A 15,340-nucleotide genomic window follows, 5' to 3' on the forward strand; every position below is an offset into this window, starting at 1 on the left:
AAATGTATATTACAGCGTTGGTATAAATATGTCTATACGAAAACTTAAGAACTCCTTTACAAGGCAACAAACAAGGACATTTTAAACTGACCTGCCCCCACGGTCCAACCTGCCACGCTGCGCACTCCTGTTGTTGACAGGTTTGCATGGATACTGGTTTAGATGAAGAGTCGCACAATCGGTCATCTAACCTGTCCTCTCCAAACTGACACCAGGTCTGCCGATGTTTGTACCCTTTCCCACAGGTCACAAGACACTGGAAACACAACCCCACAGCGTGAGAACATGAAACAACAACAACACCTGCATTAATATCCCTTTCTGGGGTACCACTGTCAGCAGAGGCCCACCACACAACAAATACTGGGATAAACATTACTGGAATAGTGTTAAAACTGCCTAAAACCGAAATAATCTAATTATACCCGAGTTGCTTCCACAGCATGAAAGACTCAAGTGAATGTGGCCAGAGGACTCAAGGTCTGAACAGCAGGACAATCAAAGCTTCTTGTTCATGCCAGACAATTGAGCTGTCCAGCAAAAAGGAGTGCTTCCATGTTGCAGCATCAATCCAACACTGGTAACCACGAGACTAAAAGAAGGTTTTAAAAGAGGCTGGAAAAAAACTTGAAAGGAATACAAAAAAGTCTAAATTTTCAAAGAGATCTACACCAAACCATCACTGGCCAATTCTAAAACAAGTCAGGAATAACTTAAGAGTACTTACAAGCCCCTAAATAAATGAAATTCCCGATTTATTTCCGGTTTAGTAAATTTTAGTACCCCAAAGTCTCAAATGTTGGCAGAACAACAAGATTACATATACCATAAACAATGTCTAAACTTCACTTACTTCTGACCAGTCACCTGTTTTCCACTGTGGGCACACAAATTCATTGCACTTCTGATTGACAAGCTTATTCTGCTGACTGCACTTGCTTTCATCAAGGACTGACCCCAGAGAACTAACACACACGGCACCCCTTCTTCTGGTACCCCCACCACAGCTTTTGGAGCACTGAATCAAAAACAAACAGCAGATTATTTTCCATCTGTTGCCATGCTTTGCAGTGTGTAAGTTAAGAAAGCAATGGAACATGGAGTGTGGTTTACTTACTTCTGTCCAAGAAGAATACCGCCAGCCTCCTATGTTACATTCCCCCTGGCATGCTTCCATTTCATCTGGCTTGCGTTGATTACTACAGTATCGGTCATCTACCTTTTCTGTTTTCTCTTCTGACTGGCTGTGCTTTACACAGTAGATTTCTCGAGTCCTATAACCAGGTCCACACTGAGCTGTGCACTCACTTTTCCTTGCTATGTGCCACCTGTTGCATAACACATTAGAAAGCTTTATCAGGGTATTATAGAATCGATTTAATTATGCTTTTGTCAGATTACAAACATTATTATTATTATTATTATTATTATTATTATTATTATTATTATTATTATTATAGTTACAGCTGAGGTAACACAAACTGGTTTAAGTCTCACTGAAGCATATGCTTAGTAAATCTACCCAAACATGACAAAGCACAGCCATTGTAGCTCTTACTTATTCAATGAAGAATTAGCAAGGTACCTCACCTGATTTCACATTCTGTGTTACAAGGTTCAGTTACCAGAGGGGGGTGGAGAGACCCTAAACATCTTTGATCAGAAACTACGACATGATCAGACTCTCTGCTACAAAGAGGTCTTCTTTTGCGTTCACCTGTTCAAGAAGCACATAACAGGAGTTACATTTTTATTTAATTTTCATTTATTTGATATAAATCCAATTTATTGTAGCTATAACACTTGACAAACAATACAATTAGTGGGACATTCCACAACCACTGCAGCAGTTACAGGAGAACAAATACTATGGACTGACTAACATACATTACAAGGTACTTTTATACAGATCTCTGCAATTGCTGGAATCAAAAGTTGTTGAATCATGTTACCTTAACATATTGGATTACATGCCGCTTTATAGCTTTCCATATACTTAAAGAAAAACTGACATTTCAAAATCTAACACGAAATACAGTCGGCACCGCCTAATCAGGATCCTGACAAATGGGAATATCTGCTTAAGTGGGATACAACTCTGGGAGACGGTTCGCATAGCACAGTGCAGTGAGTGCGTGATTACAATGTGACTTGTGTAAACCACGCTGAACTATTGAAGAAGCTGGAGCCTCCCGTGGTTTCTCAAGCTGCTTTTGCAACGAAAGTTGGTTTGTCAACATCGCAGGTGCCTCGCCTTGGGATAAGATCTGATTTAATTCTTTTTCATTTCATTTAGATAACAATAAAAAACAGTGATTAGGAATAAAAAATAACAACAATTGATGTGGATTTTAAATGACGTATTTAACATTTTAATCATAATGTGATGTGATTTCATTCTTTTTCTTTTCACTAAGGTTGCTTATTCAGGATATTTCTACTTCCCCTACGGCGTCCCGATAATGCAGCGCTGACTTTACTATTATTACTATTATTATGGCTTCCGGTAGACTTTTGCACTTTATATATATATAAACACACCGAGCATCAAAACAAACTTTTCACTATTATAACACATTAAATGATGGACATTGAACAGATGTTTTTGGTTTCTTTTTAATCACTCGATCATTCATCCTTGACCATGACACGCTTGAGTGACTATGATTGAAGCATATGCCCTTAATCACCTAATTTGTGAGACAGTTCATTGGACACTGGATATGGAGTGATTTCAGCTGTTGAATTGCAAGTTTGAATAAAAGCAATAAAGAAAATCACAGAAAAAAAACAATATGCCACGTCTGTCAAGAGAGCAGCGCCTTCATGTAATCGGCAAGTTGAAAGCTGGACTAGGGCAGCGTACTGTGGCTCGCTGTCTTGGGTGCTTACAGTCAGCAATTTCAAACCTGGCAAGACGGTATAACCAGACACACTTTGTCAATGACAGATCACGAACTGAGAGACCAAGAGTCACAACACCTGCCCAAGATAGACAGATCATTTTGCAGCATCTTCGTGATGTCAATTGTTAATCAGCACAATAAAAAGTCACTGCACCTGCCTGAACACCGAATTTTATTTCATAATGTGTATATGCTGTACCATCTATTATTTTAGCTCAAGAGCCATAGAATCCTATTGTAGGCTGCATCCAGTTCTCTGCAGCTCATCATTCTCACTACATACCTTGGCAACGCTTGCTGCACTCTTGCCAAGGACCATATGGATCCCAGAAGAACTTCTGCGATTTGTCCTCAATGGGAATATTGAACGAGTATCGTACATCAGGGTTGTATAAATTTCCCACTGATAAAACCTGAATTAAATAAAAGAAGTGAAAAACAGGCCACGGGAAAGTTTTTAACATTTTGGGGGTTTTTTGGAACATAAAAAAAAAAAAAAAAAAAACCCTTAAAATAACCACTGTGCAAATATTTTTACCCCATTTTTAGCATTACCTGAATTGTAATTTCTTCGTCAATGCGATCCGTGCAGTTGATTCGTTCTATTTCGTGGTCGGAACCGCTGTATTCTATTACAGTGTTTCCTACTTTAACTTCCCTTTTAAACATGCTAACAACAAACTCTCCGTTTAGAAGAAATTCTCCACGGCTGTTGGAAAAAGCTGTGAAGAGGAAAAATAAAATACAACAGTGACCCAATGCGAGTGAGTGAAATTAAATTATTGTGTTTCAAGATTATTATAGTTATTTGTACCAGCAAAATTGTGACTTTATACTGATAAATATAGAAACTGTTTGAGGTTCATGTTTTGACCAAAATTCTTAAGCAAGTATAAAAATGGTGTATCTAATTGGGACAAAAAACATCCATCATGCCTAGGAAACAAATCTGAGCGGTTTCCTGTAACACAGCAGTCTATTGCACAAATTTACACTAATGTGATTATGTAGCTAATTTCCTGAGTTACTTTCCCCACCATTTCACCCATCACAGTTATACTAATACAACGATTTTTTGCTGCACAGCCCAGACATAAGAACTGGTTAAATAAGTCACACTATGTTAGGACACACAAGACAACTGAAAAAATACTGAAATCCACAATAAATCCGGTAAAATGCTGTGCATCCTACTAAACGCTGGCATGCATGTTAGAAACTCTTCACACTGTTGAGGTGTCTTACTTGTCTTTTGATAAAGTTTACAGCCTAAATGCAACCAAAGGGTTACACCTTACACACTTCTGGGGTTGGAAGAATCACTTTGCTCTTAAAATGTAAAAAGGCTGTTTCTGTCTTCACACAGTCCCTCAGGTTACATTTTTTACACTTAGTCAAGTGTAAAGAAGCATATGCAGGCTGGCCCTCATTAACATCTTTAAACTCTGCACATGACCACTTGTACTGAAGCATATACTGAATCCCAATTTCAAGTTTTGTGTTGTAACGGAATTTAAAACGTAGCACTTCACATTTGTAATCTGATACAGCAGTGATTTAAACGTTAAAAGATTGTACATATTGCTTTAGCCACAAAGCTGCATCTAATCCTGTTACTTTTAATTGGGTCATTTGTAGAGTATATATCTTAATCTCCCACTAGGGTTAAACACACACTGCACAGATAAAACTTATCTCAGTGCCTTTGCATTTTGTTCATTTTTTGTTCCCTTCATGATTGCTGTCAAAGTAAAAATTCATTTTGAACTTAATGCTGTCTCATGATTAATTAATGCTTAACAAAGTTGAAAAAATTTGTTTAAATTATCCTGCAAGTGAAACTCTCATTAGTTAAGCATCTTCAAAGTAATGCAATAAAAATATGAATTAGGAAATAAATAGATTATGAATTCCCTTATATATAATATATATTATATATTATCATATTATATATAATATATATTATATATATATTATATATCTATATATATAATAGACCCCTTGTGAACTAAACTACATTTACAACAGTGTCATAACATGACGTTACTGCAATTGCAGATATTGGCAAAAATTATGCGCCTTACACTGACAGTTAAAATAAGCAACTTCTCAATATGATGTATTAATATTGTATGAGCATAAACTACTTGAGCACACCTTGAATTTTGGACTGGACTAACATAGTGCAATTATACTTTGTCAGTTATAAATTATTTAAAAATTACAGCACAGAAGTAAGTCCTGATTACAAACATAAAAGCTATAATATTTTAATAAATTTACCGAGGTAGTTGTCATCTTCTGGTTTTCCTGAGTAGCTGTGCTGGCGCACATCAACACTGGTAGCACCACTTGGAATACGTACAACCATGTTATATCCTGAAAAGAAAGTGTCCATGTTTACTATTTCATTTAATCTAAATATGTATTGATGTATTAGACCTTTTTATGAAAGTGATATTAAGAATAGTACACTTTTCTCTTACCGTAATTAACTGTATTAAATGTGCCTGACACTGTTTTACAAGAAGAATTATCACCACCGCACACACCACATTTATCTCTTCTTGCTTTTGAGTTTAGCACATGGTCGCATCCAGCTTGCTGTAAAGAAAGGAATATGTGCAGGACTTGCATTACAACATTATACTTTACTGTGGGATGCTTTAACTTTACACTGAGAAATATTGTTTAAAAAGAGTGATTGATGTATGGTAAACATGAACATTTTATGAAAAGGGTAATGCAGGCAGCTTCCAGCTATTTGCCATATTTGCCAATTAATGCCATAGCAATCATAATAGGAAGCAGTATATGTGCTGGTAAGTTCAAATTCGTACAATGCCATTATATCCTGCAAGAGCTAATCATTTTCAGTGTCCCTTCAGAAAACTCCATTCCCACAGTAAACAGGCACTCCTTTATATTGTTTAATACAAAATAGTTATTTAATGTCTTACCCGACAAAGACCCTGTACGCAGATATCATTAGTATCAGGTCCACATGGAGTACCGTCAATAACTCTGTCCCTGAGCTGATAATAGGCTGTGCTCCCAGCAACTCTGCAAAAGAGTTTGCAGCGGTCTTTCATTAAAACTGTCAAGGGGAATAAAAAAAATAAAATAAAAAAGGATCAGTTAAAGTTACCGGTGGTTTGACTTAAGAAACTGTACACACCTTTCGAAAAGATTTGAATGAGAATTTTGCGAGGTGACTTACGTCCGCTGTACTTGGGAACCCAGCGTACATTTGGAGGTAGACCATTAATGTTGAAATGCTTTCCATCGAATGCTTCACACTGCTCCTCTCGGAAGTCTTTCTTTAACTTGGAACAAGGGTCAGAGTTGCAAGACCGAAACTTCATCCTTCGACCGAGGCAGTATTTTCCACCATTTTTCGGTCTGCAACAGAAACAAATTTTGAAGGTCATTCTGCAAGATATTAAAGAGACTTCATGGGCAGTTGAAATTGAAGACAGGTACAGAGGTATTTCTTGTGGGCTCCTGCAGTACTTGCTTTCATATACTACTTACTTATCACTAGAATTCATCTCTAGCCCAAGAGCCCTAATATTTGCCCTAAAGCAATTCCCAAATAAATTTTTCAGCAAAGCAACATATTAATCATTATTTGCGTTACTTGTAAATACACAACAATATGAACAGTATAATTACTATTTTATTACAGCGTGGTTAGTGAACACTTAAAGTAAATTGTCGCTCTAATTTCAAGAGCAGTATATTCATGACTCATGTAGTGCAGTTTTGTTTTTGTTTTTTTTGATCATGTGATGTCCCTCCATTCAATTAAACACTTGGAAAAGTGTTGATTATGAAACAAGTTCACTTTAGTTTTTTCTCCCCTAACTTGATTCTGATTCATTGATAAGGCAGCTCCTAATTTTTTATTCAAACCGAACTCAAACAGCAAATTAAGTTAACTTGATTTAACTAAATTATAATTAAGAGTAAACTATTATTTGCAAAACAAATTCTAACATTTTTGTAGCAAGTCAACAAGATTTTAAATCCGGGAAAAGCAATTTAAGTGAACTCGCTTTTTGCATTCAGTTTGAATTAAAAATAAGGAGCTGCGTTTAATTTTTTACATTATCAATGAAACAGAATCATAGTGTCTTTCGAGTTAGAAGAGAAAAAACAAGTGATCATGTTTCACAATGAATGCTTTTCCAAGAGTTTAATTAGGAAATTGAGTCGGCTCAATATAACTTTAAAAGGACATCACGTAACCAAAAACAAAAAAAAAACGAAAACAAAGAGCCCTTTTAATACTGTAAGACTTATCAGTTTTGAAAATAAAATGAGAAGTACTGGGAGTTATCTTTCTTATTTTTAAATCTGCAGTTTTAGAAGTTTTCTTACACAGGTCTGTTGCACTCTCTCGCTGCAATTTTGATACCACCCCCACAGGTCCTGGAGCACGTTCCAAAAGGACTCCAGACTCCCCATGCTCCATCAACTGGTGTAGCTTCATTCTCCCTAGCAACACACAGGCCATGCTTGCAATGCTATAGAGGAAAATGAAAACAGAGAAACTATACAAATATCCTGAACTACAGGGCAGTTACAATACAAAACTTTGTCAAAAACACATTCAAATGAAGGTCATAACATGTAAAGAGGCACAATTGGATGCTTCTGCTCAAGTGATGCATAGGACAGAGGATTGCATGCTCTGGCAGAACTGGGGGGTTTAAAAAAAGTATCCTTTTTTTAAACTATCAAACAGAATCATTACATGTTCGATTAGTATATTTAACTACTTGTTTGCTCTTTTAACTAAAGAAATACATTATTACTACAGTATAAATCAGTATGGGAGGGGGAGTCTTTCATTTCTGGAAAAGTATTGTCAGGACTGTATTATTTAGGAATACACAGTACAATCTGAAAGTAATTACGAAGAACCATTCCAGTTGTTGACTTTTGACAAATATAAGGCTTTGTGAATTACCACTGGTGCCCTAAAATCTTCCATGCAGGAAACCAGGCAGGAAGTATAACGTTGGAAAGTACTAATTAACAGCTCCATGTACTAAAGCAAGAATGAATGGGCAATCTCCACAAATGTGCCATCAGAGTTGCCTTAAGCCTATTATTGCTTCACACTAACATCAGCTTTGGAACATAAAATTTTAAAAAAGCGACACAAAGTGAGGAGGTTTTGGGAGGGAAAAAGCTTTTGCTCCTGCAGCTAAAGCCATATTTGCCACAATTTTGTTGAAGAAGTGCAGTGAATATCAGGCTAAACCATAGAAAAGTGTGCAGCATATCACACTGCATTTTGAATTGAATATTTGTGAGACTTACTTTTCCAGGTGCACATTCGGTTCCATCAGCCCAGGGCATGTGTTGAGTACGACAACCCTTCTGAGCTCCTTCTGGGCTTGAGCACCAAAGTCGCCTGCATTGTGTCTAGTAAAGATTGGTAAACACTTGTGTAAGTTATCTTGATAACATGTTTGCATACAGTTTCTGATCTATTGCTTTAAGTTCACCACCTCTTTTACCCAAGTAGTAACTCATCTGCGTTCCTCCCTAATACACAAGAAGTGTGCAGCATTAAATCAAATATGTCACTTTTATCAGCATAGCTATAAAATAACGTGCTGATGTAATTAGATTATATAAAATATAACTAATAAAATATTATTAAGCTGCTTACCATATACGGGCACACCTGAGTTCCAGGTCCAAAAATAAGTTCACATTGTTTATTAACACTATAAATGCGACCGGGAAGTTGTTGAGGCAGAGTGTATGGTTTAGATATAGGCTCATCAAGCAAGCATTCTCCATACCCTGTACTAATAACATTGAAAAGAAAGAAAAATCAACTTACAGTTGAAGAAAATCTATTTTTACATGAAATATTTAAAAGGTTCATTACTGTAAAAAAAAAAATTCATTTATTGTACCCCCCTTTTATTTGTGTACCATAAATATATGTCCATTTCATCGTTAACTTAAAATTGAGTTGCTAGTCATCACAAAAATCCATAGACTCTAATTTTGACTTTCTTTTATAAAAAAAAAAACAGCATTAGATTTAAAACATTAGGAATGGTGTTCTATTACACAGAATTAGCAGTAATGTTTGTTTTTTTATAAACTAATACGGATACTGTATATTTACCACACCATATGCAAGCTATTTTACAATTATGCATAACAATTACTGACTTTAATTATTAGCTAACTTTATATGTAAATAAAAAACCTGTTATTCACATACTCGAGAAACTCGGTAATGTATTTTCTGCTACATTTTGACCACATCCATGGATTGGTGTAATAGTTTAATGTTGGTGCCATTACATGTTGCTGGTTTTTCACCCCTTCTTCTTTGCATTTGTTGTTATCATCGTGAGGCATGTTAAACCTAATTAGAAACACAAAAACAAACGTTTTTCAAAAATCATAGCAAACGTGGAAAAAAAAAACCCTTTCTTCAATATAAATATAAAAAATGGCCAAGTCAGATTTTTATTTAAAAAATAAATAAATAAATAAATAAAACCAAACATGTTCCACCTCGCCATTAACAGGTCATTTTTTAAATCTTTCAGTATTCAGAAGAAGCAGATTTTTAAAGGAAAAACAAACTGTTAAGTGTTACAGAGTTATCATACTCTTAAGGTAATGTATATGTGCGAGCTCCTAAAGATTGCTTTTGTGATAATTGTGCTTTTGTGATAATTTGTGAAAATGCTTTAGGAATTTTGCATTACTTCATTTCAGAAAATAAAAAGGTCATGGACATCAAAACTACAACTCAAAGTCACATCTGCTCATCATTCTTTGCAACCCTTATTCTTCTGCATATTGCTTAGCAAATCAATCACAGTCTCGTGGGTATTTTGAGAGGAGTGTTACAGTTTGAAGTTCATTTATTTTTGCAAGAATAACTTAACCATGGTTTGTATCCATATTCTTTAATATTTCTGTCACTGGTAATTACATGTGTTGTATGTTCTGTAGAAACGGGTGCAATACTTACACATGACCAAGTTCATGCGCTACTGTAAAAGCTGTGCTTAGTCCATTATCTTCACTGATGGAACAACTTCTATATGGATCACAGACTGTACCCAACTCAGCCAAACCTGTCAAGAAATAGGATTTTATGGTTATTATTTAAAACGTCCATTTTCATGAACAATGTATATGATGAATACAGCATTTGCATAGTACAAAATAGCACTATTTTGTTCATAATTATACAGAAACACACATAAGAGCAATGAAACACATTACAAAAAAAACAAGAAAAAGTACACAACAATTCTTATTTATGGTTTAAAAGGGGTTGATATTACACACTTTGTATAACATTTAAAAAAAAAAAAACTTACCTAATGTATCACATTTGTCACGGGCTCTGCAAATATCTTGTCTGTAAAAGAAAAAGAAAATACTGAGGAACCACTAATTTAAAATAATCAGTAACATTAGCTAGCTATTCTGTAAGTTAGCAATTTTATGAAAGCAATGAATTGTTCTTTACAGGCCAAAGACCCTGTCATTCTTAAAACCACTCAATTAATCATTCAATCGGCCCTAATTAAATTGGCTTTAGAATAAGGGCCTCATCACTTTACACTTTTAAAATGACTTGATGCCTTTGCTATGACACTCTGCAATAACACCAGCCAGTGTTCTGGCCTCCCCCTTTTGGAATGGAATACAAGGCCCTAAGCCAGACTGTAATACCTAAGCACATACCACACTTAACAATATGTCCCTATCTCCTGAACTTACCACGTTCACACTGTAATGTTTACCTTGTAATTAATACAGCTGTATCATGATGGGCATGATGAGTCTCTTCAAGGTGATTCTGAGTTTGTTGCCATATGCAGAAGTTCTTTAAGGTGGTCTGGGCATTAAATGATATTGCAGGACCTTCCTAATTAACAAAAGACATTGAATATATAACTTTTTCATGTCAGTGTTTAAGATTTATAAAATATTTATTTCATAATTCAAATATAAACAAATTTTACCTGTTCAATATTTATTATTACTAACTTTACAATAACAATATTAATTAGATTTCCAATGCTGGGATCCTTATAAATAGATGCCACCTGAAACAAAGCATTAGAAAGATGGAAAATAATGAAAGCAAAGAAATAAATGTTGCAGTTACAGAACACATATCGTTACATAAATCTTACCGTTTTCCAAAGGTATGCTATAAAAAGACCATTGCCCCATTGCACAGGTTTGTTAGGAGCCAAGCTAAAAGTACAGTAGACTCCCCCTCCTTGTGATCCATATAAAGACCAACTCACTGTTAATTCAGACCTTTTCAATTTGAAAACAGTATAAGCATCTCACTCTATTAGGACTCTCAATGAAAAATATTTTTCATAGTCCTTTTTAATTTTAACAAAGGGATTTGTGTATGTGTGTGTGTGTGTATAACATTACTTTCATTTACATATATATATATACACACACACACACACACACACACACACAGAGACATACACACACATATATATAACCTTGGGCTGCTTAAAATACATTTAAAAATTATTAATTATAATCTGCAGCAAATATAACCCTTTTTAAATACCCCCGCACTCCCCCCAAAATACAAACCCAAACATACTCACAACAGACATTAATGTTAAGATGTAGTGCTGCAGGTTATTCCCATGATGCTCCACCATTTTGCTGTCTGCAACCACCATGACTTCAACAAAACGTGGGTATGATAAAAAACGCTTTGCTCTCCTGTGTGGTCCATATTGACTACTGTCATTCCCATTTGGTTGCTTGGATGTTGTAGAAAGGTGATTTGCAGCAATACCAGTTCTTAAAGTTTCCAAATCAGAAAATATACTACTTGGGTGCCCTTTTTTCAATGTTCTGTTATTTCTTTGGTGTCTATGTTTGTGTTCTAAAAAAGACAACAACATAAAACAAAAAGAAAATGACTACACCTCCTGTCACGGAGTCAACAATGCAGACTTTCTGTGGGACAGCATATCATTACTCATTTCAACTGACTTCTTAAAAAAAACTAAGACCATCTATCAACGTAACCTCTGAGTCAATGCTGTGACCTGGTATGTGACTCCTTACACAGACTAGGATTCCTTGAACACCTTTTTTTAACATAAAATCAAAACCTCTGGGAAAGGTGTCAAACCAGTACCTTTCTCATCTAGCTAATGGGGCATTTTACACAACGCAGAGCACCATATTTCAACTCCTTTACTGGCAGGATACCTCCCATAGTCTTACTTAGATAGGCAGCAATGTGAGTGGGAGGATTCCCCTCTGCTTAAGAATCATCTGTACCTGTAGCAGATTTGACACAAACACCTGTTTCAGGTTACTACAGACGTGGCCATTTTATATAAACTCCAATTATCGTCTTGCTTTATAAAACTAGTGCAAGATACTATTGTATTTGGTTCTTTCTAGGCACCGCTTGACCAAGGTTGGGGTAAGTTCCTGTTTTTCAGTTCCAATTCCATTGGCGGTTTCTTTTTAAAATAACGTCCCAATTCAATTTTTAATTCCTATTCCCCTTTAATCAATTCCAAACCATCACTGATCAAAATTGCAATTGGCAGTACTCTGATGAAGAGAGCTTTTCACTGCGGTAACAAATTGCTTAAATTGTAGTTGCTGGCCGGGTTTCCATGCAGTTTAAAAGTCATCTCCACAGTCCCTATTTATTTGACGTAGCATGCATATACCAAGCACATTCCACGTGTCATTGGAAGTGCAAGTCTAAAGCATTTCATGACTTTAGGTGATGGGTAAATGGCTTTCTCCTCCTAAGAAGTCATACAATTGACCAACAATCTTTTGGTTTTTTTGCATGAAAACATGTCCAGAAGTCATACATTATGCTTACGAGACTTTGGCAGTGAAATCCTGTGATGTAACCTTGCGCAACATTCTACTATAACTGAAGGCCATGCCAAGCAATCATTTATTGGTAAGCTGCTTTTACCAAACACACACACAAAAAAAAAATACAGTACGAGTCGTTTAAAGCTGTATTATTGCTGCCGTCTATTGACAACACTAGGGTTGTGCAAACGCATTGAGCAAGATTGTTTTGAAGCACAAAAACATGAAAAATAAAAAATAAAACCTGGTTTCACGAATTTGTTAAAAAAGACAAACAGTTTTTAAAATCAGTTTTCTGCATGACTAATATACTACATAATGAAATTCCAGAAGTCCCGGTGGACAGCACTGTGTGTTGAACTGGTGGACTACCAATATACTGGTTCATCAGTAACAACAAGAACAAAATATATTATACTGTAACCACATTCTACTGGTGAAAGCTGCAGGATTCAGATTCAGGCACCTCTTGTTATTATTATTATTAAATGTGGGGAATAGGGTGGCATGATTTACTATTTATTTATTTTTTTTAATTTTACTATCATTAACCTAAAGTGTTGGTATTTTAGCTCCGTTAGTAGGCTTTAAGGATCAGATTAGCTGAAGCTATAGTTCTGTACGAAAACCTGTAAATGTATATTTGTGCTTTACACTGGCTATTTTTAGGCCAGCTCTTTATTTCTGCAGTGTAAACGCAAACGGCTGACTCTCAGCTCTTCTAGAAACTGCCATCTAAAGACTTGGCTCGGCGCCGCCTTAGGTCCGTCTGAAAGGCAGTGCAAACTGACTCGACTTTAGAACGGGGGAAAACTTGTCATCCCTTCAGTGGTCGTTATGACGTCACCGAGCACGTATTGTAATTTAGATGGAAAGTGCGTGCATTCGGACCTCAACTGGCTCAGGGCACAACCGCAGTGTAAGCGCTACGTGAAAAATGGTAAGAATCTCTGCAGTCAGTCTGACCTGAGTTGGCTTAGGTCCGAGGTGGCAGTGTAAACGCAGCTTAGATGTACGTGTGTATATATAACCAGCAGTTGCAAAGATCATCCTGTGTCACTTTGGATCACAGAGTCTGCTAAATGACTAATAATAATAATAATATATATGCAGTCAAAAATGTTTAGCAAATAATACATTCTATAACAAAAACTATTATAGTAAACAGCGCTTTCTTGTGTAACTTTATTTTTTCATTATTATTTGTGTAACTAGGTTTTCTTTTTTCTCTTTTTTTTTTTTGCCCCATGGTTTTTTTTATTATATTTTGTTGGTGGCCAAATGAGGCAGGCTACACTTTCAGTGTTTTAACACAACCTAAAATCTTAGAAACCCAGTTTAAGAAAGCTGTACCATAGGAGCAGTCAGACAAGGCCAAATTGGAACTCAGACACAAACATTTAAATACACCCTCGCATATTTTAATATTAATGCGGTTATTTGCATTTGGAACGACAATTTCTGTGGCAAAAAAAATAAAAATACATGGAAACACACACAACCCAAAAGTAATACCAAAATAGAGAGAGAAAAAGGTGAGTCACAACAGTGATTATGTCTCTAAAATATAATATCCTTCGAAGGAATTGGAATTAGGTAATAGATTTCAAAAAGGAATTGGAACTGGAATTGAAACAACAGAAATTGACCCTGACTCTACACTTGACTCATTTCAACTCATTGACAGATAGACTACAAAACTCAATTTCATTAGAGCCCTCGTTTCGGGCTGGGGAGCCCCATCCCAATCAACATTCAGCTGGTAGAGTTTCAGTGACAGGCATGAATGCTTTGTCATTCAATAAGGCACTGTGAAGTGCTCTCAGCCTTTGTGATAATTAACCTTAAATGGTTAAAATGAGTATCCCTTTACTGCTTTGCAGTTTGCTTAATGTTAGTGGAATTATCAGATCTCCTCATCTGACCACTGTAAAGGTTAGGGGAAGTGCAAGAGTCTCGAGGAATGCAAAGTACCAAAGTAAGATCCTATAATAGTAATCACGGCAACGCTACTAAAGATCAATGCACCAATGCTTTTAATACAGTTCTGCAACACTTAAATGTGTTATTATATGGACAACAATTGTGAAAATAAAAATGCCTGAAGAAATCAGAGGTTGTACTCATTAAGCAACTGGCATACTTCCACAGTCCACAACACTTCAGAGTGGTGGCCCAATGTCCCATTACTATTTGGACCTGTAGTATTGCAGCTAAATGAACTAAATTGACACAGGTGTTGTTTATCTACTTGACTGTATTAAATTTTACAAATCATTGGCCTGTTCATATTTATAGGCCTCTGGAAAATGTATTTACTGTGGGGAAATTGAATGAATCTTTTACAAGAAATATGTTTCACCAAATTTTGCTTTAAGTAACACACAACTTAAAAAAAAAAAAAAAAAAAAAAAATAATATTACCTTACCTGACACTACTATAACACCACAAGGCCACCACACTATAAATTCACTTCCTGTGTATCAAATATGTTTAGCCTCCACTCCCCACTGTTGCACAGGAAGTGTATTTA

General features: G+C 35.8%; 1 protein-coding gene across 2 annotated transcripts in view; it reads right to left on the reverse strand.

The window, feature by feature from the left end:
* Window positions 1-15,340, reverse strand: part of LOC121298346 (A disintegrin and metalloproteinase with thrombospondin motifs 9-like) — a 49,220-nt gene that overhangs the window by 30,592 nt on the left and 3,288 nt on the right. For both annotated transcript variants that reach the window (XM_041225439.1, XM_041225441.1), the window contains exons 4-22: window positions 11,552-11,838; window positions 10,934-11,017; window positions 10,712-10,836; window positions 10,283-10,323; window positions 9,928-10,033; window positions 9,163-9,309; window positions 8,593-8,734; window positions 8,238-8,342; window positions 7,290-7,435; window positions 6,127-6,308; window positions 5,867-6,003; window positions 5,393-5,510; window positions 5,190-5,285; window positions 3,462-3,628; window positions 3,190-3,319; window positions 1,591-1,717; window positions 1,118-1,328; window positions 854-1,018; window positions 92-256 (exon numbers count right to left, since the gene is read on the reverse strand). In XM_041225439.1, coding sequence (XP_041081373.1) covers window positions 92-256; window positions 854-1,018; window positions 1,118-1,328; window positions 1,591-1,717; window positions 3,190-3,319; window positions 3,462-3,628; window positions 5,190-5,285; window positions 5,393-5,510; window positions 5,867-6,003; window positions 6,127-6,308; window positions 7,290-7,435; window positions 8,238-8,342; window positions 8,593-8,734; window positions 9,163-9,309; window positions 9,928-10,033; window positions 10,283-10,323; window positions 10,712-10,836; window positions 10,934-11,017; window positions 11,552-11,838 — 2,681 coding nt within the window. The remainder of the gene's footprint in view (window positions 1-91; window positions 257-853; window positions 1,019-1,117; window positions 1,329-1,590; window positions 1,718-3,189; window positions 3,320-3,461; window positions 3,629-5,189; window positions 5,286-5,392; window positions 5,511-5,866; window positions 6,004-6,126; window positions 6,309-7,289; window positions 7,436-8,237; window positions 8,343-8,592; window positions 8,735-9,162; window positions 9,310-9,927; window positions 10,034-10,282; window positions 10,324-10,711; window positions 10,837-10,933; window positions 11,018-11,551; window positions 11,839-15,340) is intronic.

The sequence above is a fragment of the Polyodon spathula genome, chromosome 23, assembly GCF_017654505.1.
Source record: "Polyodon spathula isolate WHYD16114869_AA chromosome 23, ASM1765450v1, whole genome shotgun sequence".
NCBI classification, from domain to species: Eukaryota; Metazoa; Chordata; class Actinopteri; order Acipenseriformes; family Polyodontidae; genus Polyodon; species Polyodon spathula.